Genomic DNA, 26,019 nt, shown 5'->3' with positions numbered 1-26,019 from the left:
ATGGTTATGCACATTGACTTTTTCTGTTATTTTGTCCTATTTGTTGTTTGATTCACAATAATAAAAAAAAATCTTCAAAGTTGTGGGCATGTTCTGTAAGTTAAATGATGCAAATCCTCAAACAATCCATGTTAATTCCAGGTTGTGAGGCCAAGGGGGTGAATACTTTTGCACTGTACTGTTTCCTGGTTGTTGGTGTTAAACATATTGTATTTCTGGTTACTGACTTCTGCATGTTCCCGACTACGCTTCTTGGACTACTCCTTTGGATTAACGCTGATCGTGGTTGCTGACTCTGCCTGTTCCCGACGCCTCTTCCTGGTATACCCCATGGACTGCTGCCTTGGTTTGCTGACTTCACTCTCTACTAACTGTTGCATCTTGTGAGTAGGGATGGGCGAACAGTTCGGCCCAAGCATAAGTTCAGGCCGAACTTTCATTGTTCGGTCATTCGGAGAACAGCCATTCCCGCCCCACAGTATAAAAGTATTCTATCAATGACAGCCATTTTCAGTGTGATTTCTGCATGGAGAGAGATAGAACAGGCCTTTTTTCAGTGCTTCGGTTAGTTAGTGTGCTATACTATGCTATTTTGCTTCAATTGTCAGTGTAGAATATTAGTTTAGTGTCAATTTATAATCAGCACTCAGTGGAACTCAACATAAATACAATCAATTAATTAAAAATATCACATTTAATCAAAAGAGAAGCACAGAGGTAAAATCATTAATATCCAGCACAACAGTGAGGCATGTACTTATTGCACAGTCAAGTAAAAATCCAAAAGTAGGAATAAAGCAAAAGTAATAGTACACTGTGCCGCCTTCCTTCAGGAAACAAGTTAACTCTCGGCTATAGATCTATTAACAGGTAGCCAAAGCATAGAGGACTCATAGTTCCATGTTGCAGTAACTTGGCAATTCACTTATCGCAGGCTGCTGTCCACTTAAAAAACATGTGCGCTGTTTTAATCTAAAGTTGAGATAACCAGGGATCAGACAGCGCTGCGCCAAGACAGTCACCAGAGTACCTCTATTCGCGATGAGCAGCGTCCTATAGTGTATGTCGGGTTGGCATCTCATGACGCTCGCCGTGTGGTGAAGAGAGGCGAAGCCTGAGTCGCCGGGAATGACCGGAAAAGGACAACCACTACCTTTCGGAAAATGGAGCTTCCGTTCGGAAGGAAAGGGCGGTCAGTGAAGCTCAATAAGTTGTCACGGCTCACCCTCATATGTCCCTATGTCCCTGTTCCTCAAGTCTGTGGCAGAGACTTCTACTCAAGTATTCTACACTCAAGTCTGTGGCAGACTTGTTTTCTGCTTCAAATAAATAACCCAAAAGAAGATTCAGTGTCAGTTTTCACAGTTCTTTGGGCCATCTATCACAGGAAACCCTAGATAGAGAAGCACTCAATAAAACCAGCAGCTCCTTCGGGGGTCAGTGCTACACATACATTAGTGTGGAGTAGGAACAGCTCATATAGTTTCAGTGTAGTGTAGTGAGACCGTGTCAGTAATCTTGACATTAGTGTATTACTAGAGTAGGGACAGTTCAGTGTAGTGATGATTGAACACCGTCTATTTGATTGCGTTACTGCCAGTTTAACGCCATATAGTTCTGTGTGCAATACTGCCAGTTTAACACCATTTTGTTTTGTGTGCATTACTGCCAGTTTAACATCATATAGTTCTGAGTGCGTTACTGCCAGTTTAATGCCATAAAGTTTTTTGCATTACTGCCAGTCTATCGCCATATAGTTTTGTGTGTGTTACTGGCAGTTTAACATCATTTACTTCTGTGTGCATTACTGCCAGATTAGTGGCATATAGTTCTGTGTGCGTTACTGCCAGTTTAACGCCATATAGTTCTGTGTGCGTTATTGCCAGTTTAATGCCATATCGTTTTGTGTGCGTTACTGCCAGTTTAACGCCATATAGTTCTGTGCCTCACTGTACGCTTGGAACATTATATTGCAGTATATTATAGTGTATCCATGGAGTGTGTGTGTGGTGTGAGTACTCAAATTAAAGTGCACCAAACCCCTCTTTACATTAAAGATGTACAAGTGCATCTATGTACAGATTTCAACGTCTTCTCTAAATTTGCTTATAAGCACCGCCCCTCCCTTCCAATAATGTCTGGGAGGACAACAAGGAGAGGCAAACCTTCCCTTGGCACTGTAAGGGGTCAGCAACAAATGTGTCCACAGGCAAAGGTGGATGTGGTGGTCAGTCCTCAGGCAGGGCATAATTTCCTCTGTTTAGTGAGTTTGTCTGTGGTATCCAGCCACAGCATGCAGAGGAGGTGGTGAACTGGCTTACAAAACCATCCTCTGTCACATAAGCAGAGACAAGTGTGCAGTCCCCTGCAGTTGCCAGAGTGGATAAATCTGCCACCTTATCCACATCTATTCCTGCCATAGCCCCAACATCAGCCATTGAGGAGTCAGCTGATTTATATGACCACAGCATCAGCCACTTGTTCCTTGATGATGCCCAACCATTACTGGATTCAAATGTTGGTTCTGAGGTTGAGGATGACGGGAACATGAGCCTAGAGAGAGGGAGAAACACTGGTAGACAAATTGGCATTCATGTTCCCCAAATCGCAGCGTATTGCCAAGTTTTCTCCAGTGGTAATGATGAAGATGGAGGAGATGAAGATGATGATGATGATGAGGTCACTGATGCGAACTGGGTGCCAGATAGAGCAGAGGAGGAAACTGAAAGTGAAGCGGCAAAACCCCAAGGAGGCAAACAGCAAGAAAGAGTAGAGAGCACCCACCCTATTTCATCACATTCTGTAGCTGTTATCTCCGGGCCCACTCCCCAAAGCTCAGCTGTCTGGGCCTTTTTCAGCAGATCTACAGCAGATCGCACTGTTACGATCTGCAAACTGTGCCTCAGGCACATCAAACGTGGCAAAAACACCAAACATTTGGGTACCACATGCCTAAGAAGGAATTTAACGTCCAACCACTCAGCCCATTGGCAAGAGCACCTAAAAGCCACACAAAAGGGGCACAAATCTGTCCCTCCTCCTCCTCCTCACCCACTTCAGTCTGCCCCTGTGATACAAAGTCATTACCTTTCAGCAGCCTCCACTGACAGGGATTATGGTATAGCACAGGGTGTCCCAGGTCCTAGCAGCACACCACCAGCTGTAGACTGTAGCCGGCAAATATCTCTGCCCCATTTGCTGCAGTGGAAAAAAAATACAGTCCCTGCCACCCACATGCCCAGAGTCTGAATGCAAGCTTGTAAAATCTGTTGACTCTCCAATTTCTGGCTTTCCGTCTGGTGAATTCTGCCCCCTCCCGTGAATTCGCACAATGTGCAGGTTCCCAGTCACTACTACTTTTCATGTAAGGCCGTGCCATTTCTCTACCATCACGTGGAAGGGAATGTTCTGGCATCGTTGGGCAAGGCAGTCAGCTGTAAAATCCACCTTACTGCTGACATATGGTCCAGCAAGCATGAGCAGGGATGATATATTTAATTTACGGTACACTGGGTAACGCTGCTTGCAACTCAAAAGGATGCAGGACAGGGCTTGGTGCTGCAGCTTGTTGTGACCCCATGTCTCCATACAGCTGGTGGTGATGATCAGACCTGTGAGCTGTACCTCCTCCTCCTCCTCTGCCACCCCCATGCCCTCCTCTGCAGAATTGTCCTATGAACATGAGGTACTCCCTAAGCGTTCAAAAGGCTATTTTCAGAGTCTGGCTAAAAGGTGCCATGCAGTGCTTCAGCTGGTATGTTTAGGTGACAAGAACCACACAAGAGCAGAGATTCTTGCAGCTCTGCAGGGACAGGCCCAGAGGTGGTTCACACCACGCAGCTGGAGCCAGGAATGGGGTGTCCGATAATAACTCAAACCACCTGTCTGCCCTTAGACAGGGAAAGTTGACGCATGTGCCATGCCTGGCACATGTCCTCAGTTTGGTGGTGCATTGTTTCCTAAGTACATACCCAAAATTGCAAGATGTATTAAAACAAGCCAGAAGAGTCCGTAGCCATTTCAGGTGGGCATACACAGCCAGTGCTCGGTTGGCTGAAATTCATTGGGAATTCCATCTGCCCATAAACCACCTGATTTGTGACATGCCCACCAGGTGGAACTCAGCTATACATGCAGCAGAGAGCCGTCAATGAGTACTTGTGCTAGTACGGTATGACGACAGGCTCAGGCCACCTAGGCTTTTTTTCCCACGCCCATTGCTGATCATTAAGGATGTATGCAATGTAATGTTGCCATTTGAGGAGGCCACAAGGATGGTGAGCAGTGACAGTGCATGCATCAGTGACACAATCCCTGTTGTGTTCCTGCTGGAGCAGATTCTGCATGGCATTATGGACAGGGCACTGGAGGCAGAGCAGCAGGAGGAAGAGGAGGACTTCTTTTCCTCTCAAGGCCCACTTTATCCAGACACCATCATTCCTATGTCACAGAACGCACAGGAGGAGAGAGATGATGAGGAGGAGGATTCTGGCACTTTCATAGGCTTTGAAAAAGAGGAAGACATGCGTCAATCTGTAAGCGATGGCTTTCCAACCCCAGGACCCTTGGGAGTAGTACGTGGCTGGGAGGAGGAAGTTCCAGATGCTGTCATCCTGAGTGACCCCGAGGAGTCTGCTTCTCAAGCCTTGGCAAATTTGAGGCGTATGGGCAACCTCATGCTTCAAAGCCTGCAAAAGGACCCAAGAATACGTGACATAAAGGAGAAGGATGAGCACTGGTTGGCAACCCTCCTTGACCACTGTTATAAGGGGAAGGTCTCAAAACTCATCCCATCCCCACAGAGAGTGCAGAAGATAAAATCTCTTGAGGACATGTTAAAGAGCATTTTATTGAACATTTTTCCTGACTCCAGTAGGTTACAGTGTGGTGGAAAACGTAGTTTTGAGTCTTCTGTTGGTCAAGAGAGGAGCGTTGGAGAAGGTGTCCGCCTAAGTGAGGCATTTCGGATTTTTTTTAGTCCTCACCGCCCAGGGCTGTCAGCTTCCACATCCCATCGGCAGCGTCTGCATCACTTGGTGCACAAGTACCTCTGGGCCAAAACAGAGATGGAGAGCTTTCCAGCTGATGATTCACTGACTTATTGGGTCATGAGAATAGACCACTGGCCAGAACTTGTCCAGTATGTTGTTGAGTTGTTGAGCTGCCCTGCATCCAGCGTGCTTTCAGAACAGCATTTAGTGCTGCAGGAGGTTTCATTACTGATCATAGGATGCGTCTGTCCACAGACTTCATGGACCGTTTGACTTTTATAAAAATGAATCAGTCCTGGATTACCAGCTTTGAAGCCCCTGATTAGGGATGAGCTTCGAGTTCAAGTCGAACTCATGTTCTACTCGAACATTGCCTGTTTGCCTGTTCAGCGAACAGTGAACAATTTGGGCTGTTCGCAGCAAATTCGAAAAGCCGAAACACCCTATACAAGTCTATGGGAGAAATCTAAAGTGCTAATTTTAAAGGGTAATATGCAGGTTACTGTCGTAAAAAGTGTTTGGGGACCCGGGTCCTGCCCCAGGGGACATGGAGAGGGGACATGGAGAGGGAACCCCTGGCTTCCCTCTCCAGCATCAGAGGGGCGGGGTCAGGTGACGGGTGGCCCCGCCCTCCTAATATAAGAAATGTCAGCGCTGGGCTCTCTGCAGTGTCTCTGGAGTGGAGACAGAAGAAGGATGTATGGACAGCGCTGGACTGAGAGATCCCCCGTCGCTGGATATGATCATCCATCGCTGGACCCCGGAGACCCGTCGCTGGATAGCAAGAGTGGATTAGCACCGCTGGAATCTTTTTTTTATTTTTTTTATTTTTAATAAAGGAATTTTTCAAAAGTGTGTTTGTCTTATTTAACCATTTTGACACTTTCTTTGTGAAATGGTAGGGGTACTTTTGTACCCCCTTACCATTTCAAACAGGGGGGGGGGCCGGGATCTGGGGGTCCCCTTGTTAAAGGGGGCTTCCAGATTCTGATAAGCCCCCTGCCCGCAGACCCTCACAACCAACGGCCAGGGTTGTGAGGATGAGGCCCTTGTCCTCATCAACATGGGGACAAGGTGCTTTGAGGGGTCACAGACCCCCAAAGCATCCTCCCAATGTTGAGGGTATGTGGCCTGGTACGGTTCAGGAGGGAGGGGGGGCCGCTCTCTCGTCCCCCCCTCTTTTCCTGCAGCCTGCCAGGTTGCGTGCTCGGATAAAAGGTCTGATATGGATTTTTAGGGGGACCCCCACGTCAATGTTTTTTTAATTTGATGCAGGGTTCCCCTTAATATCCATATCAGACCTGAAGGGTCTGGTTATGGATATTTAGGGGGACCCCCACGTAAATTTTTTTTTAAAATTTGACATGGGGTTCCCCTTAATATCCATGTCAGACCTGAGGGGCCTGGTAATTGAATTTAGGGGAACCCCCACGCTTTTTTTTTTTTTTTTATCAATGAATGAATGAATTGTCGGCTAATGCAGAGAACACTCATTGAGTGTTCTCTGTATTACGGGACCCGACAATAGCCGCAAGTGATTTTAAAAGACTACCAGCTACGAAATTTAAAGGAATGTTACACTTTTATTGTTTCACTTTAATCATTATTAAAATCACTGCTCCTGAAAAAACGGCCGTTTTTAAAACTTTTTTTTGCATTGATCCATGTCCCCTGGGGCAGGACCCGGGTCCCCAAACACTTTTTAGGACAGTAACCTGCATATTACCCTTTAAAATGAGCACTTTAGATTGTGAACGTTCGAGTCCCATAGACTTTAATAGGGTTCTAAAGTTCACATGAAGTTTAGGTCTGTTCGCAGGTTCTGGTGCGAACCGAACAGGGGGGTGTTCGGCTCATCCCTACCCCTGATGCCAATGTCACTGATTAAAGTCTTTTTGGGATGTGGAATCTCTGCAGGACTTTGAGGCTGCCTAGCTTTGAGGGTGTTTAATCATTTCATCTGGAAGAATGTTTTTAGTATAGGTTTCATGGACACAATTAACACCCAAAGACCAATTTTTCTGCAAAAGTTTGACAAGTGCATATCATTGCAATTTTTTACAGCAAGGCCAATTCTTGCTTTCATCAAGAGTACCTCTATAGGGTTATGGTGGGAAGGTGCCACCGACACTCAAAGACCAATTTTTACGCACCGTTACTTCTATCCAAAGTCAAAGTAACACCAGAATGTATCCAAAAAATCTCTAATCTTGTTCCCAGTGCACTACATTGTCGCCTCATCATACACACTGACTCTCCAGCTGTTGCTGCGCAAAATAAAGGTAGCTTGCAGGGAAAATTTCATTTTTTGGCTTTATAAATGCAATTATTGCTGCAGCAGATTCTAGACATGGTACAGATCTGCCAGGTAGACTAAGGGGACCCCCCCCCCCCCCCAGACACTATATTGGAAAGAATTTTTCATTTTTAAGCTTTCACTTTAAAGATCACTGCTCATTTAAAAATTCACAAACTTTTATTTTTATTGATACATGTCCCTCAGGGCAGGACCTGGACCCTATAACCATTGTATGCCCAATTACCTTCATATAAGCATTCAAAATGGGCACTTTTGATTTTTGGAGTTTAGATCCCATTGACTTTAATGGGGTTTGTTATTTGGGTCCAAACTTTCATGGTATTCAAACGTTCCGGTGCGAACCAAACAGGGGCCCGTTTGGCCCATCCCTACTTGTGAGTTTTCCTTCTTTGCTGGGAGACATCTGAGGGACAGTGTGATCACCAGCCGCTTGTGCCAATGTTTGCAGACGTGGATGTCCCTGTCTACTGGTGTCCTGTCACCACAAGTCTTGACGACTCATTGAGCATATGCCTTGTTGAGTCCAATAGCTCTGGTAAGTCTTCCTTATGTTGGTGGTGACTTCTCGCATTATCCTTTCTTCGCACTTGTCCTTCCACTGATGTTCTAAGGTGGTCATTCACTTACCTGGATTAACATAATATTTTGGTTTCCATTTGTGGACTTTATCTATTTGCCTTCCATCACGTTGTGGACTATATTTAGTTTATTTATTCATGTGTTTGCACGTGTGTCATTAAGAGTGTTAAACGTCAATGTTTATTTATTTTTCACTGTACTATATACGGTCTTATTCATTATGACCATTCTTATTTAGTGCTGCACATATATTCATTATAAACATACATGTACTTCCTGATCCCATAGTAAAAGGTTAAAGTAGGCACTTTAAGTCAGTAGACTTATAAATATGCTGAATTATTGCAAACTATACATATAAACAAAGTTGCTATAAATAAATCTGGCCGTATGCTATATACGATTTTTGAACCAGATGGAATTCACTCAGTGGATGACCCTGTCAGCTGTCTCCCTCCCGATATCCCTCAATTGAAAAATCTGAGGAACCCGGGTCAAACATTGGTGACCCTGACCAAACAGCAGCTGCATTCAGTCAGATGCAGCCACTGCTTGGTTATTATGACAATGGGCAGAGCCTGCTGTGAAATTACAATAGTCATAGATAGATAGTCTGTGCTACATGTACTGTATATCTGAAAGCAAAAGACTATACATTATTTTTAACTTACTTGGCATGCATCAACACCTCCTTCCATGAAGCCAGCACACATCATACCAGCCATTATCTTACTACCATGGGCAAGGGGAGATTGGCATTGTGTATTGGAAAGAATCGGCACATGCGCTTCCTGCAGATATGAGGCATAATGATCGGCCCCTATGAATACAAAATAATAGTAAATTTCTAAAGAAATGTGGACTCCTCCTAATACCTTTATTATCTTCTATCCGATGACAGCATATTTGAGCTACTTACCAGAGTACTGATGACCCCAACCAACCACTTCACAATGTTGTGCAGATGCAGCTGTCATGGTGTTCTTTGGTAAACATACAGGCTGAATAAACTGGGAGAACTGGGCACACACTCCATCCACATCTTGAAGTCTCACCAGTGCTGAGGGGGGAAAACCATAGTAGTTAACAAAAAGTAGTGTGTGGGGTATTTCAAAATGTTTCCTGAACTCCGTGATTTATAATACTGCCTTACCTGGTCCTAATATTGGCTAAATATAAGAATACATGACCATTAGTGACAGATGGCTGCATGCATGTATTCAAAATCTTAACCCAAGAACAAAAAAGAAAGTAATATATTATTCATTTCCAGTCTTTGATATAGTGGCTTCATTTGTTTTCTTTTTTTGTTTCAAGCATTGTTTTTCTTTATTTTCCCCTAGTGGGAATGACAGTAACATACTTCCCATCATAGAAAGACAACATTCACTCCCTGCACGGTATCTGCAAAGAAGCAACATGGCCACCTTAAAGCATAAAGAATGTGATTTACGTTTTCGAGTGCATTTTGTGGGCTGTACATCTAGGTGCTTACGTACTAGGATTAGCAAACATTACAACGGGGCTGCCCATACTAACAATAAAAACATTTCTAATGCAGTTAAACACTTCAAACATATGCATGCTGGCAACATGAGCTCATTCGTCTTTAGTACTATAGAAAGGGTTAAAACATATTCCCGTGTAGATGATGTCAACAGCAAACTCCTTGAACAGGAGGTATAGTGGATTTTCACCTTGGGGACTAGGATTTCTACTGGGTTAAACTATAGATCGGTGTCAGAAACCATAAATCAGAGTCAGAACTACAGTCAAATCACACTTGTTTTAATAATAATAAAAAAAAGATAAACAGAGTAAACATAGTCAAAACATAGTCAGAGTTCAGGAACTGGAACGGATAGTCAGACAAGCCAAAACATCAGGGAGCCAGAGATGAGCGTAGTAGCATAGCAAGCAGGATCTGGAGCCACGGAGATGCTCCTCTAAAGCAGGATACTCTGCGAACAAATGAGTCAGGCAACATGGAAGGCTGGAAACCATAGTTCACCATAAATGGGCACAATCGGGAAGCAGAATTCAAGGCACAGTTGTGAGCAAACTCCGCCTCAGGTAAAAGGTCTGACCAATTGTTATGATGGTCAGAAATATAGCAATGTAGGAATTGCTCCAAGGACTGATTGGCTCGTTCTGCGGCCCCGTTATACTGCGGACACAAACTGACTACACTTGTCCAAGACAATCACCTTGGGTAGCCTATGTAAGCGAAAAATCTCCCAAGCAAAAATCAAAGCCAGTTCTTAGAAGTGGGACACTTCTTAAGTGGAATACAATGGGACATTTTCGAGAACCGGTCAATCACCATAAGGATAACTGTGTTGGCTTGGGAGTTGGGTTACTCCACAATGAAATCCATAGACAGATGGGTCCAGGGCCTCTCCATTGGGTATGGGTTGTTGGAGGCCCACTGGAAGGTGTCATGGAGTCTTACTCTGAGCACACACAGAACAGGCAGCTACGAAGGCAGTTACATCAGCAAATAAACTAGGCCACCAGAATTGTTGGGAAATGGCCCAAAAGAGTTGATTCTGCCCAGGGTGGCCAGCAGCTTAGGGAGAATAGTACGTCTGGAGCATGGCAGTACGGAAATTCTCCAGGACAAAGCAGTGGTCACTAGATTTCTCAGGAGGACCATGGACCTGAGCAGTGAGAATTTTGTCACCCAAAGGAGAAGTGAGACTGGTGCGAACCGTAGCCAGAATATGATCAGGAGGAATCACAGGAACCGGAACGGCTCCATCTTGGAAGTGGAGGAAAATAGTTGTGACAAAGCGTCAGCCCTTACATTCTTAGGACCGGATAAGAGACAATGTAATTGAAACTAGACAAAAAAAGAGCCCATTGCGCCCTTCTGGGAGAGGGGCGTTTAGCTTCAGACAAAAATGTGAGATTCTTATGGTCAGGAGGAGATGTCTCCATTCTTTCAGGGCTAAAGTAATAGCTAACAGCTCTGTGTCACCAATCTCATAACTGCACTCCGCAGGTGACAATTTCTTGGAAATGTAGCAACAAGGACGCATAGCGCTCTCAGAGGTAGGACGTTGAGACAAAAGGGTGCCAACACCAGTCTCAGAAGCATCAACCTCAAGGATAAAAGGTAACGTAGGATCAGGATGTGCCAACACAGGAGCAGAAACAAAGGCAGCCTTGAGACTCTCAAAGGCCTTAATGGACTCTGGAGACCAACTCTATTGGTTACCATCCTTTCTAGTTACATCAGTCAGGGGCTTGACCAGAGACAAGAAGTTATGAATAAACTTCCGATAATAGTTGGCAAAGCCAAGAAAATGCTGCAGAGAACTTAAATCCATGGGTCGGGGCCACTGTAGGAGTGCTGAAAGTTTCTTTGGGTCCATCAAAAAACCAGCAGTGTAAATGACATTACCCAGGAATTTAACCTGTTCATGAAAGAATTCGCACTTCTCCAATTTACAATAGAGATTGTTCTCTCTTAGTTTCTGAAGCACATGACAGACATCTTTGTGGTGGCTCTTCAGGGACTTGGAAAATATGAGGATATTGTCAAGATAAATCCCTACACAGAACTGCAACAAATCTCTGAGGACATCATTAAATTACTGGAAAACTGTCGGGGCATTACAAAGGCCAAAAGGCATTACGAGGTACTCATTATGGCCTGTTCTGGTATTAAATAAAGTTTTCCACTCGTCGCCCTCCTTAATCCTCACAAGATTGTATGCCCCTCTCAAATCACGCTTCATGAAAACCGTTGCTCCATGAGGCAGTCAAATAACTCAGTAATCAACGGATTTGGATAGGCATCAATATAAGGTCTCAGTTCACCACTCTTCTTCCTCACAAAGAAGAAACCAGCACCAGCATGGCCTTATCCTCCAAGACCGACAAAGGGTAAACCTGGCCACGATCGTGTATGGCATCAGATTGAAGGTCAATTGCGCAATCATACGACCAGTGTGGAGACAAACTACTGGCTTGACCTGTCAAAGACATCACTAAAATCGCGGTACTCCCCCGGCAGGGAGGAGAGTGAAGAGGGTGCACAGAACCTTGGCTACCTTTTGGAAGCATGTCTTACTGCACTGTGGCGACCAGGAGAGAACCTCAGCATGGAGCCAATCAAAAGAGGGGTTGTGCCTCTGTAACCAAGGATAACTAATAACCAATGGAAGCTTAGGTGAGGAAATAACTTGGAATTAGTTTATCTCATGGTGAGGAGCCCCCAGGGCCATGGACAATGGCGCAGTCTCATGAGTCACATGGACAGGCTGTAGAGGTCTCCCGTCAAGAGCCTCAATGGCAGGTGGAGTGTCATGCAGGTGCAGCTGAATCGAGTGCTTTCAATACAAAAGCAGCATCAATGAACTGGCCTGCAGCCCCAGATTCAATTAAAGCCTGTATCTTGACGGACGACTCAGCCCAAGAAAGGGTAACCGAAACCAGGGGCTTATCCTTCTGGATATCTGGAGATGAAACAACGCCACCTAAGGTTTGTTTGTGACAGGACCTCAAGGTTTGGGCGTTCCCTGGACAGGTAGGACAAGCCTTCAAAAAGTGACCTGCCTGGCCACAATAAAGGCACAATCTCTCCCTCCTCCTAAGGGTTCTCTCATCCGCAGAGAGACGCATGAAGCCCAAGTGCATGGGTTCATCTCCACAGACTGACGGTACCAGGAGGCATGGGAGGTGAAGGAGGCAAGAGTGGGACTGCAAAGTTCGGAGACAAGTGTACAGGAGGCTTCCACAAGCGCTGCTTAAAAGGCAGTCTTTCTGGGGGGCGTGGCCGGATGTGAACCTAGGAGGACGTGTGGTGCTGGAGCTCCTGCCATCCTGAACTAAATCCTATGCCATCCTTCGCTAGGTTCTTCTTGGAGACGGCCAATTCTTGTTCCCTGTGCCTCTGACATCCCGCTGAGTAGCGGGGAGGCAGTCTTGGCGCGGGGAGCGGTGCTTCTGGAGGATCCGTGGATTGAGGCCTAGTCGCGGCGCGGTGTCCGGCCACCATCTTGCGGCCTGTGGAGCCTTCGGTCCGACCGCTGTAGAGTACCGGAGTGCGGGACTCGGCTGCACGGGGACGCGGGAAGGAGACGCACCATCGGGACATACCGCCGGCTGCAGATGCGGTGGCTGCCCACTCCGTAGCAATCGGCCGCGAACGGCCGCACAGTGGTACATCCGCAGTTGGGAGGACTGTATATTGTGTGGAGGCCCTGTCACATCCTTGCTGGAGCGGTGAGTCCTAACCTTGGGGCACTACTAGCTGCACAGGAGAGGTGGAGAGAGGAGAGGGAGAGAGGGTGGCAGCCCTGGCACTTTTCTCTGCTGATTTCTATACTGGGCAGCAGCACTGCAAGTACTACATATCTCCAGGGGCCTTGATCCACTATCCCAACACAAGGCAGGACTGTATACATGCTATCTGGCTTTGTTTCTGGCTGTGAGAGGATCTTTGGAGCTTCCTGAACTGTGTGTCTTTCTTTTTTTTTTTTTTGCTCCTGATCATTCCCCTGAAGCTGATTATTCTTAAAGGGCCGTTACACTCTTTCTGCACACAAGTATACTTCAGGCCAGCTTGCCGTCATCTTTTCCTCATGCCCTCCAAAGGCAAGTCTGCGGCTAAGAAGGCACCGTTACAGCCTGCGCAGTCTCATAGTGATTTTCTAAATCAATTCAAGGCTTTAATGGCGGATATGGAGCAGGCGGCTCCTCAGGAGGCTAATCCAGCTGCACCCACTTTGCCTCCAACTAATGATACCACTGTTATTCTGGCAGCAATTGAGCAAATCAGAACATCCTTGTTGGTGCGCATAGACCACCTGGCGGAGGAATGCAACCTTATAAGAGCGGATTTTGATAAATTCCGGGGCAGGCTCTCGGAGACTGAATCGCGCATCTCAGCAACGGAGGACACTACTCACCGTCATGATGAGGCCATTCAAGCGCTGCAGCGTACGGATCAGACTCTGGTGGCCAAGTCGGATGACGCTGAAAACCGTTTGCGCAGGAACAATGTCAGGGTCTTGGGCCTGCCGGAGGGAGCGGAGGGGGACCGTCCAGCTGAATTTGCCGAAAATTTCTTTAAATCATTGCTTCACTTGACCGATGTCCCACCAACGTATGTGGTCGAGAGGGCTCACAGGGTCCCGACCAGTCGGGGTCCCCCGGGGGCCCCTCCCAGACCCTTCCTGGTGCGCTTTCTTAATTTTCGGGACCGAGATCGGGTTCTGCGCGAGGCTCGTAAACATCAGACCCTGCCTTTTGAGAACACGGTGGTGCATTTGTATCCGGATTTCTCTGCTGATCTTCAGAGACGACGCAAGACCTTTACGGACGTCAGAAGGAGGCTTCGTGAGCGTGAGTTGAAATATTCTATGCTTTATCCCAGCCGACTGCGGGTGCAACATGGAGGATCGGTGAAATTCTTTGAATCTCCCGCGGAAGCTGATCAATGGCTTCGGTCGCTGTAACTGGCCTGCTAGGTCACTCCTGATTCCCTGACGGCAGACCGATTCGCAGCCACCTGTCCTTGTTTTGTTTTCCTTCTTCTTTGATGCCACATGCGGTTGATACCCTGCTGCGGGGTGGCCTGTCTCCCCTACATAAGTGTCTCCTCCTGGACTGCACTGGCTATCCACCAAGCAGCCTGACGTTTTTTGGCTGGGGTGGGGGGTGGGTGGTGGTAGTTGATGGCGGCCTTTTCTGTCCGGTCTCCTGCAGACTACCTGCCTCGGGTGGGGCCGCATGTCCAGGTTGCCTATATCAGTTCTTTTTTCTCTTTTTGTTTCTACCCCCACTTGGATGAACTAGCTAGTGGAAGACGAAGTGAGGCACAGGTTATCCGTTTTTTTACACTGAAGGATGGACGTGTTGCGAGTGGAGTGGGAGCTCCAAGCACGTGAACACTATGTCTATATAACTTTTGACTTCTGGTTTACACTTGAACCTCTTTTTGCGGTTCTAGGGCTTATACTTTTTGTCTAAGGGTCCTTTTTTGACCCATCAAGGCTATGCCTTCCAGGACTATTTTTGGACTCAGTTTGGGGATAAGCTGCGTGTACGTGTTTTTTTCTGTTGTTGCACAGCAGCAGGGTGTTTTTGGGTTCTACAAGGTAATGGGTGGGGTAGGTGCAGCCCTCCAGGGTAAACTGTTTATCTTTATGTTTAATGTTGTATACGATCTCAGTCTACAATTGTATGTATCACTGCTGTCGTTAGTAAGTTACTATAAGTTTAATGAGTCACGTGGGGAATGATGGCGGGATCGGGATTTAATGTAGTTTCATGGAATGTTAGAGGTCTTAATGATAAATTCCGTAGAGCTTTAATGTTTCAATATTTAAAAACGTTCAATCCTGCTGTGGTGTTTTTGCAAGAGACGCATCTGGATGGGAGCAGGGTACTGGCCTTACGCAGAGCCTGGGTACAAAGAGCGCTGCATGCTACATATTCTACTTACTCCAGGGGAGTGTCAATTTTAATTAGCAAGGCGGTACCGTGCACCATCCACCATGTGATCTCGGACCCGGGTGGTAGGTTTCTGGTGGTGGTGGTGGCAGATATTGGTGCGTGTAAAATGGTTTTGGTGAATGTGTATATCCCACCCTCATTCCAGATTCAGATTCTGTATGACCTTTTGGGTAAATTGGCGCCCTACACGCATCTCCCTCTCCTTATAGCCGGGGACTTTAATGCTATCCTTTCTACTGCGTTGGACTCGTCTAATGCATCTAGAGTGGCGTCGGCTGACCTCTCTGCATGGGCGGCGGCTGCTTCCCTGACAGAGGTTTGGCGTTGGAAAAATCCTATCACCAGAGATTACTCGCACTTATCGAAAACTCATAAATCTTCTTCGAGAATAGATCTAGCATTTGCAAATTCGGCTATGCTTCAATTGGTAGGGGGGGGCAAAATATTTAGCGGGTGGTTTTTCTGATCACTCGCCCTTGTCTATTTACATTGGCTCCGCCATGGGTTCTGCGGGGAGAGGGTGGAAATTGAACCCGGGGTGGTTGGAGGTGGAGGAGGTGTCCTCTCAAGTAGCGCCACACTTTGCACATTATTGGGAGGATAATGAGGGGTCTGCCGACGCCACCATTGTTTGGGATGCCTTTAAGGCCTGCATGCGGGGGCACTATATTTTGGCCATCAAACAGGCCCGCAGGTCCCATAATCAGAAGGACCAAGAATTGCAGGACAGGGAGAGGGTGTGCGCCATGGAGCACGCGAACAACCAGTCGGATGCCACTTATAGCGCTTTGTTGGAGGCAAGGCGTGCTTTGGCACTCCATTACTCTGATCTAACACACACCTCTAGGATGAAACTGGCTGAATCTATCTTTGAACAAGGGGACAAGAACGGTAAACTGTTGGCCATGCTGGTGGCTGAGCAAAGGGTGCAAACTAATATTCCCTGTATTAGAAACGCTCAGGGCGACTACCCCGACGGACATACTAGACACGTTTGTGGACTATTTCAAGTCCCTGTATGCACCCATACCGACCTACGACACAGCGGAGCTGGATGGGTTGTTAGCATCATTGCAGGTACCGAGACTGTCTGAGGCGGATAGGGACTTTTTGGAGGCTGACATCACGACTGAGGAAATTGAAAAAGCTATTAGGTCTTTCCCTCCCCGTAAATCCCCAGGGCCTGACGGCTTCTGCAGCGAGTGGTATAGGCAGCACATTGAAGAATTGGTTCCTCGACTTAAAAAACTGTATGATTACTGCCTGGAACACAGGTGTCTCCCGGCTTCTTTGCTGGAGGCACAGGTGATCCTACTGCCGAAGCCGGGAAAGGACCCCCTATCATGTTCTTCTTATAGGCCGATCGCACTGCTGAACCAGGACTTAAAAATTCTAACGAAGGTACTGGCTACCAGACTCTCTCAGGTTATCACGACTCTGGTTGACATAGATCAGACGGGGTTTATTCCGCAGAAATCTACTGACACAAATTTGCGCAGATTGTTCACCCACCTACAGATTGAACACACTGACAGGGGATCTAGAGTGGTAGTTTCCTTGGATATGGCTAAGGCCTTTGATTCCGTAGACTGGCAGTATATGTTGACAGTTCTGAGGAGAATGGGCTTTGGGGAGACCTATGTGACCTGGATTTCTTTGCTTTACAGTGCCCCACGGGCCGGTATCAAGATAGCTAATTCAGTCTCACACCAATTTAGCGTCGGCAGGGGCACGCGTCAGGGGTGCCCTCTTTTCCCGTTCTTATTTGCATTAGCCATAGAACCACTGGCTATAGCCCTGAGGCTGTCGCCTGGGGTAGGCGCACTGGAGGTGGGGGGTATCAGGGAGTGTATAGCGCTCTATGCAGATGACATGCTCCTTTTCCTGAAGGACGCAGGGCCATCTTTGGAGGCGGTGTTTGGGGTGCTCGACAAATTTGCTGAGTTCTCCGGGCTCCGGGTTAATTGGGAGAAATCAAACGTGATGGCTATTGACGTGGAGGCGCGAGAGGGGGCGACCACTAGGGTCCCCATCGCCTGGGTGCAAGAAATTAAATACTTGGGAGTGAGAGTTTCACCACGAGTGGGCGACTTTATGTCTCTGAATCTCCTCCCCCTGCTGGCCAGGGTTAAGGTGCAGCTGGAAGCTTGGAAGCATCTGCCGCTGTCCCTCATTGGTAGGGTTAACCTGCTCAAAATGAAGGTTCTGCCTGTATTCCTTTACCTCTTACATAATTCTCCCATTTGGATTCCCTGCTCATTTTTTCGGAGGGTTAATAGTCTTTTTGGATCCTTTTTATGGGCTGCTACGCACCCCCGAATAGGTCTCAGGGTTTTGCAGGAGCCGTGGGGTCAGGGTGGCTTGGCATTGCCGGATCTTTTTAAGTATTATCTGGCTGGGCAAATGGTAGTCGCTAGACGGTGGCTGACACGGGAGGACGGGGATTCGGCAAATGTACTGGAGGCGGCCCTTTTGGGCTCATATGAGAGTCTGTCCCATTTGGTGTATAGAGGTCCAGGGGCTTCACCAGTTCTGATGGCCTCTATGCGGGCAACGATCCGGGCTTGGGGGAAAGCACAGACCTTGATGAAACAGCCAGAAGGGAGTTGGTCTCCCAACACTCCTCTATGGTTCAATCCTAATTTGTCACATTTTGGGGGTATACCGGATCCTGTGATATGGGCCAGGGTAGGTGTTAAACTGCTAAAGCATGTGGTAGGAGGGGGGCAGCTTTTGACGTTTGATCAGCTTAAGGTACAACATGATCTTCCCAACTGGTATTTTTTTTGGTACTTACAGTTGCGACATGCTTTTCTTTCTCAGTTCGGTCCGGGGGCTCTGCAGTTGGGGGTGTCACCTCTGGAAATTGTGCTGCGGACAGAGGATCTAAAAAGGCCTCTCTCCGTTGTGTACAAACTGTTGTTTTCGGACAGGCCGAAACTTGTACAACAATGTAGAGAAGTTTGGAGTGCCTTGGTACCTGACTTTGGAGGGGAGGATTGGGACGACATGTGGGGATACCCGTTTCAGACCCTAGTATCGGCTAGAGACAGACTTATACAGTTTAAAATCTTACATAGAGTATACTACACCCCTGCCAGACTGGCTTGAATTTACGGTACCGGGATGGGGGGCTGCTGGCGTTGCACAGCTGACCGGGCTGATTTTGACCATGTGTTTTGGCAGTGTCCGCAGATTGAGGAGTTCTGAAATGGAGTGACACAGGTTATACAATCTGTCCTTTCGGTGCCGATTCCGGTCACAGTTGCGGTATGTTTGCTCGGACTGGTGGAGGAGTTGGCACCTCGAAAGGCGCAGAGGACTCTGATCTCTCTGGCGTTGTTTTATGCACGCAAATCTATCCTGCAATGTTGGAAGAAACCCGAACCTCCTACGGTTTCTTATTGGAAAGGTCTAATTAATAAAGCTTTACCGTTATACAAAGCCACTTATCTCAGCAGAGGGTGTCCTCACAAATTTGAGAGGGTGTGGAGGTGTTGGCTTGATGCCGCAGACACTGTGAATTGATTGCTTGGCTGGTGGTGTACTCCTGGTATGTCGGGTGAGGGGCGGGGTGGGAGGGTGCTACCTCTCGGATTGGATAACATCCCCATCTTGGGTAGCTAAATACTCAGTAACGGTACAAATAATGTGTTTCTTATATATGTGATGCTGTCAATGATTACAGACTGAGCTCCAGAAGGAGAATGGAGGGCTGCACGGGTGGGAGTTTTGTCGGGTGGGGGGGGGTGTGGTTGGGATGGGCGGGGGGGGGAGGTTATGTTTGTATGTTATTACTGTGTTGAAAAACTTTCAATAAAAATAAATTTATAAATAAAATAAAAAAGGCAGCCTTTCTCAGAGTCTGGAGCTCAGTGGGTATATCTCGGGCTGCTATCTCATCCTTGATGGTATCTGAGAGACCATGAGAAAAAGCAGCCATGAGGTCCTCATTGTTCCAAGCAACCTCTGCTGCCAGAGTACGGAATTCAATGGCGTAATCGGCAACAGTTCTCGTACTCCGATGGACATAAGGCACTTGGCAGCAGAAGCGAGCATGAGGGAATGTCAAATACCCTTTTAAAAGAAGCCACAAACTCAGGGTAACTCAAGACAACAGGTTTTTGTGTCTCCCATAGAGGGTGCCCAGGCCAAGGCTCTCTCAGAAAACCAAGATATCACAAAACCTACTTTGCTTCTGTCCATGGGAAATGCCTGGGGCAACATCTCAATGTATATCTCAACCATGCTGAGAAACTCTGCATTGGACTGGATCACCCCCAAATCGCTGGGGAAGCGGAGCGGAATCAGACATAACTCTTATAGATGTAATTTTCGAGGCAGGTGCCTGCACAGAGACTGGAGCAGCAGCAGGGACAGCCTGCAACACAGTTTGTACCGGAGCAGTCACAGTGGGAGATTCCTGGTGAGCCGTGTGACTCAGGAGCATTTGTAACGCCTTGGCAAACTGATCCATGCGGTGATCCTGCTCAATCAATTTGGAAAAAATATTACCAACAAGGGGATTGACTGCATCTTCTGAATTCATGGCCTTCGCCTACTGTCAGAAACCATGAATTAGATTAAGACAGAAGTACGATCAAATCACACTTGTTTAATAATAATAAAAAAAGGTAAACAGTGTAAACCTAGCTAAAACATAGCCAGAGTTCAGGAACTGGAACGGCTTCGGATAGTCAGACAAGCCCAAATGTCAGGGAGCCATAGATGAGTGTAGTAGAACAGAAAGCAGGATCTGGAGCCAGAAGGAATATCAGCCAAGCAAATCTTTAACAGGAACACAGGAGAACGTCTCAAGAGATGTGACCAAGGCGAAGGCAGAGATTATCTGGACTGGGCGGCTTAAGTAGGTAGGACTGGCAAGCAAGATAATATCAACAGGTGAGTCACTGGGGAGAGATAGGAGCTTACAATTAGCCGACAGCTGAGTGGCCACCTTTGAGAAGGAAGGGCTGAGCCCAGCCTTGAAAATAGGATGTGGATCTTTTCCTAAAATAGAGATTGCCATTTACTGCTTCTATTTTCATCCCATAGTTACATAGTTGGTACGGTTGAATAAAGACACCAGTCCAACCTGTGTGAGTGTGTGTGTTCATGTCAAAAATCATATCTCATATCCCTATATAATGTGCTTGTTAAGATGCCCATCTAGGAGTTTTTTGAAACTATCAATATTTCCCATTGACACTACCGATTGTGGAAGTGAGTTAAACAACCTTACCATCCAACCTTACCCCCCCTATGCAGTTTAAGGTTAAACCACTCCTCCAATTTCATTGAGTGATCACGTGTTTTCTTATACTCCCCCTCCCCAAGCATCTCTTTTCCAGGGAGAATAACTTCAATGTTTGTAATCTTTTCTTGTAACTGAGGTCCTCTAGTTCCCTTATTAATTTTGTTGCCCTTCTTTGGCCTCTCTCCAGTTCCAGCACATCCTTTCTAAAGATTGGTGACCAGAACTGGATGGTATACTGCAGATGTGGCCGAACCAGAGTTTTATAAAGTGGTAGGATTATAGTTTTATCTCTGGAGTAAATAAAAATTTTTTAAGCATGCCACTATTCTGCTAGCTTTGCTTGCTGCAGCTTGGCATTGCATGCCATTGCCGAGCCTGTCATTAACCAGGACCCCCAGATCTTTTTCCATCCTGGAATCCCCAAAAGGTTCTCCCCCTAGTGAGTAACTTGCATTCATATTCTTAGCCTTCAAGTGCATTATCTCATCATAAGGACATCTTATTATGACTGTACGGCTATGGGAGATTTGATATACAGTGTTTTTCTAAGTATCTCTTTTTCGCTTTATTTTTCATGTTTATTATTTTGGTTTGATACATTTTTCAGATGTAGCTGAATGCTGCATCAATCTCAATAATATTGGATTTTAAACTTTTTGGATTTTCTCTGAGGTACACCTATATCTCAATCTGGAATTTTTATTAATATGAAATGTCATTGATATAAAGATGTTCTCTGAAGCTATCTTTGCAATTCAGCACAATTTCCCTCTCTCCTTTGACTATGTTTTTACTTGTTAAACCTGTTCCCATCCGCGCTATAGCCGAATGACGGCTACAGCCCGGAGCTACGTTGCCAGGAGGCCATCAATAGACGTTCTCCCTTTTGCATGCTCCCCACAAGCCCCCTAGCGCACGCTGTAATCGCAAAATCTCTTACCTGTACGTGATTCCAGAGCCCCGCTCCTGTTGTGATTGGACACAGCGGGAGCCAATAAGCGGGTTCGACGATCGTTCGGAGAGTAAACAAGGCAGATTGCCGTTCTACTAGTAAGAAAGACAGAGATTTTTGTGTTTCTGCTAAGTAGGAATGCAGATCTCTGTCTTTCCTCAGTTAAGCCATCTCCCACAAAGTAAGAAAGCACTCCCCAGTAACATAGTTAACCATTTGATCGCCCCTGATGAAAACCCCTTCCCTACCAGTGTAATTTATACAGTGACAGTGCAATTTTTTAGCATCGATCACTGTATTGGTGTCAATGGTCCCCAAAAATTGTCACTTAGTGTCAGTTTTGTCCACGGTAATGTTACAGTTCCGATAAAAAATCGGATTACTAGTAAAAACAATAAAAAAACAAAAACTCTATCCCATAGTTTGGATGTGTTGGATGTGTTTCATAGCAGAAAGTAAAAAATATTGTTTTTTTTCAAAATGGTCGGTCTTTTTTTGTTTAAAGCACAAAAATTAAAAACTGCATAGGTGATCAAACACCACCAAAAGAAAGCTCTATCTGTGTGAAAAAAGGACATCAATTTTATTTGGGTACAGTGTCGCACGACCGTGCAATTGTCATTTGAAGTGATGCAGTGCAGTATTGCAAAAAATGACCTGTTAGGAAGGGGGTTTAATACTTAGCCAATAAAAATTTTTATTAATTTTTCTTATTTTTCTTATTTATTTTTTCTCATTTATTATTTTTTATATTTTTTCTGTATAGATTGTTTTTGTTCTCATGCACGGATCAGTGTTGCTGGTGGATGACGTCGGCGGCTATGTGGTTTTATATATTTAATCTTAGCAGGGTTGTACTGATTAGCTGAGGGATATATATATATCCCCATTTCAGTACTAAATACTGCATGATTATGTTTGTAGCAATATAATATTTTTAGAAATATTTCTTAATTATTATATATATAATTTTTGCTATTTTTTGCTATTTTTTGTATTTAAATTGCTCCATTTGAGGGCAGCTGGAGGTGTAGTGTATGTTTATCACTACTGAATATCACGATCCATGTGTGTCCCTCTGGTTTTTTCCAACATAAGGTTTTTCTTGTTATTTTATATTTCCTCTCTCTCTTGAAATTCATTGTGCGTGAATCTGGCTTCCGGGGTCACGCTTGATGTGTCTGTCCCTGGGTAGCTGACTTGCGCACAATTTTCTTTCTTATTGGCCAATTTTCAGTGTGCTAGCTTAAAAGCGGTTGTCCGACGTCACGCCGTCGCCGCTGATGAAGTCCCGCCTACTTTCGGGGACGCAACGCGTACGGACCACGTGACCTAAGCCGTGACATCATCCGTAAGCTGTTACACTGATCCGTGCATGGATGCTGGATTGTATCTGTTTTTATGCCCATTACTCGGCACTGGAGATCAGTGCATAAAAATGTGAGTGTACCATTTTTATTCCTGCTTCTTTTTTAATAAATTTGTTACAAACGGAGAGCACTAGATTCTGTTTTTTATGCTTCTATGTGGAATCATATTGGTTTGAGGACATGAAAAAGGATTTATCTTTGGAGCACTTCCGTTACGTTTGCTGATTGCTGTGATTAACCCTTGATGGGAACATGCGTTTTTAACCTGTCTGATTTATCAGGGGTCCATTATCTGAGGTGAGAGTCCATCTTGCTCTTTGGTGAAGGGATCACATCATCACCTGTTTTGTTGATTGAAGACACACTGCACAAGCGGACTCTTCTTGACAATTCACCTGTTTTCTTCTTTCACTTATAGACTTTTGTATTATATGCACTATATTGATGGATTGATTTCATTTATTTATATTTATTTTTATGTTTATTTGCGCTGTACTGTTACTTTTTACTTTGTAATGTGGGATTTGGTATTTTGACCTATAGTATTCTAGCTGCATTAATATTTTTTTCACTATATATTTTTTCACTATTTTATATTTATTTTATTGTGTTCAGCGCTGATTGATTTTTGTTTAAAATAAAATTTTAACATGGATGCCAGAGTTTCCGGCTCTCCTTCTTAGTTTCATACATGTCTACAGTGTGGGAGGACACACTGAGCCTGGGCATGTTTATGTGGATTCTATGTCTGGATGCAATAGTTCCCTGCAGTAAGCAAAGCACCTATGCTTCTATTTTCAAAGGTATATTTAACAGACCAAAAGGAGCAAAAAAAAATAATTATTCACATGGTTTACATATACTTGGAGCGAAAGTCAATTCAGTTCATAGTGCATGAAGATCAACCAGCAATCTGTTGTATTTATGTGAACCGAAGACGAATATCTTACTCTATACACTTTGAGCACTTGGTAAAAATGATCGAGTCTGTTCATGCAGATGTCATACATTACCTATATCATTTTGGAAAGTCACATCAGAATATAGTTCATGAAGAATGTATTTCTTCACAGAAAATTTTACTGTACGATGGTCTGTAGTGTTGAATAGACTCTGCCCTAGCACCACGGTGAGTGTCTTCACGCTTGGCCTGAAAAAAAGTGCATGCTTAAGCTGACAATGCCTGACAGAAGAACAATAGGCCACACACTTGGCCTTCCATATAAAATTGAGAAGATCTAAAGCTGGCAATAGATGGATAGAATTTTGATGGAAAATTTTGGAAAAAGAAGGTTCTAAGAAAGTTTGTTTGTTTTTCTAATCATTAGTGGGTCAAATCAACATTCATTTTAGACTGCATGGTGAGAAAATTTGAAGGAGCAGGTTGAACAAATGAATTTATAACCGTGTATGTGGCTTTTATTCAGTAAAGTCCAATAATTAAAAAATCAAATGTTAAAAGCAAAAGAAATCGTTTGAATGACAAACAAATGTTCTGAATTTTCCTAAGACAGTTCTTAAAGGGTAAGTAAACTCCCCTATGGATTTTAGACATGGAAGCTGCCATCTTTGCCTCTGTTTAATCTACAACTGCCATGATGCTGCACATGTGTTCAGTTATGACACCAGTCATTGGATGGTTTGAGAGTTTGGTTGAGAGCACAACCAATGGGAGTGTTACATTTTCAACACGTGCTACACAAATGAAACTGTTTTATGAATGGGTTTACTTCTGCTTTAAGAATTTTCATTTGAAATTCTATCCATCTATAGCAGGCACTCACAGAATTTTAAGGCCAGGTTCAGGATTCACCATAACATGTGTAACAGGGATTGTGGGTCTCTGCACACTTTTCTTGCATTTTAAAAGAGTCATAATTTTCAGAAATGTGTTTAGAAGATGCCATTATGACTAAAAAAAATGTTGCTGCCACAGACAAGGCATGATGCTGTTAATTATTTCTAAGGGTCCTTTCACACGGGGCGGATCAGTTCTGATCCGCCCCGTGGATGTCCGTTTGCTCAGCGGGGATCACTCCGCCGATCCCCGCTGAGCAGGGAGATGACAGCTCCGTCTCTGCACACTGCGCAGGGACGGACCTGTCACAGCGCCGCTCTCCCCTATGGGAGATCGGATGACGACGGACCGCAGTGCCCGTCGTCACCCGATCCGATCCGCAGACGGATGGAAAAATAGCTTTTTCCTCCGTCACACTTTTTCGGATCGGAGCGGGTCGGATGTCAGCGGACATGTCACCGCTGACATCCGACGCTCCATAGACCTCTATGGAGCACCCGTTCAGGTCCGCCTGAAAAACTGACAGACGGGCCTGAACGGGACGTTAGTGTGAAAGAGGCCTAAGCCTTTTGGTATGAAGGTACACATTTGGTAATTTTACATTATCTTAATTTAAAAGCATGGTGGATAAAATAGGTGTAGTAAGTAAGGGTAACCTAGACAATTCATCTTTACAACACCTTCACACTGGAGGAGCCATATATTGGAATCAGTTTAACTGTTGTTTACAACTCTATCTATATATGAAAACCAGAAATGAAAATCCCTACTGTCTTCAAAGTGGTACTCATAGCCTGGGATAAACTGCTATAGGCATCCCCACAAGCAACCATTAGGATGTCGGGCAGAATGTCACATGTGTTTGCTCTGGGCAGGGGGACGAGGCAGGGATGTCCTCTGTCTCCCCTGCTTTTTGCTATCGCCATTGAGCCCCTGGCGGCACTGGTCAAGGCCATCACTGGGTTGAAATATGGTAACCTTCATGAGAAATTCATGCTGTACGCCGACATGATGCTTTTCCTGAGAGACACCACTGCCTCTTTAGCCGAAGTGACAACCGTAATTTACAGATTTGGGCATTACTCAGGTCTGACCATCAACTAGGCTAAATTGGCCCTGATGCTGCTAAACAGGGAACGGGTGGTGGAATTGCCTGATTCGTGCCTGATCCCAGTAGTGACCTCATTCAAATACTTGCAAATACAAATATCACCTAGACTTGCGGACTATTGCCAGTTAAATATATACAACTTAATAAAAATGATACTGATGCCACAGTTACTAT

At 45.4% G+C, this 26,019-nt stretch overlaps 1 protein-coding gene across 1 annotated transcript in view; it reads right to left on the bottom strand.

Annotated features, from left to right (window-relative positions):
• F12 (coagulation factor XII) overlaps positions 1-26,019 on the bottom strand; it is a 146,119-nt gene that overhangs the window by 13,092 nt on the left and 107,008 nt on the right. Inside the window, exons 11-13 of the mRNA XM_077472552.1 lie at positions 23,950-24,086; positions 8,810-8,950; positions 8,562-8,710 (exon numbers count right to left, since the gene is read on the bottom strand). Of these exons, the coding sequence (XP_077328678.1) occupies positions 8,562-8,710; positions 8,810-8,950; positions 23,950-24,086 (427 nt within the window). The remainder of the gene's footprint in view (positions 1-8,561; positions 8,711-8,809; positions 8,951-23,949; positions 24,087-26,019) is intronic.

The sequence above is a fragment of the Lithobates pipiens genome, unplaced genomic scaffold, assembly GCF_037356315.1.
Source record: "Lithobates pipiens isolate NorthernLeopardFrog02 unplaced genomic scaffold, aLitPip1_a1.2 Scaffold_8, whole genome shotgun sequence".
Classification (NCBI taxonomy): Eukaryota; Metazoa; Chordata; class Amphibia; order Anura; family Ranidae; genus Lithobates; species Lithobates pipiens.
Note: the sequence above shows the minus strand (reverse complement) of the source record. Positions and strands in the feature narration are given on the sequence as shown.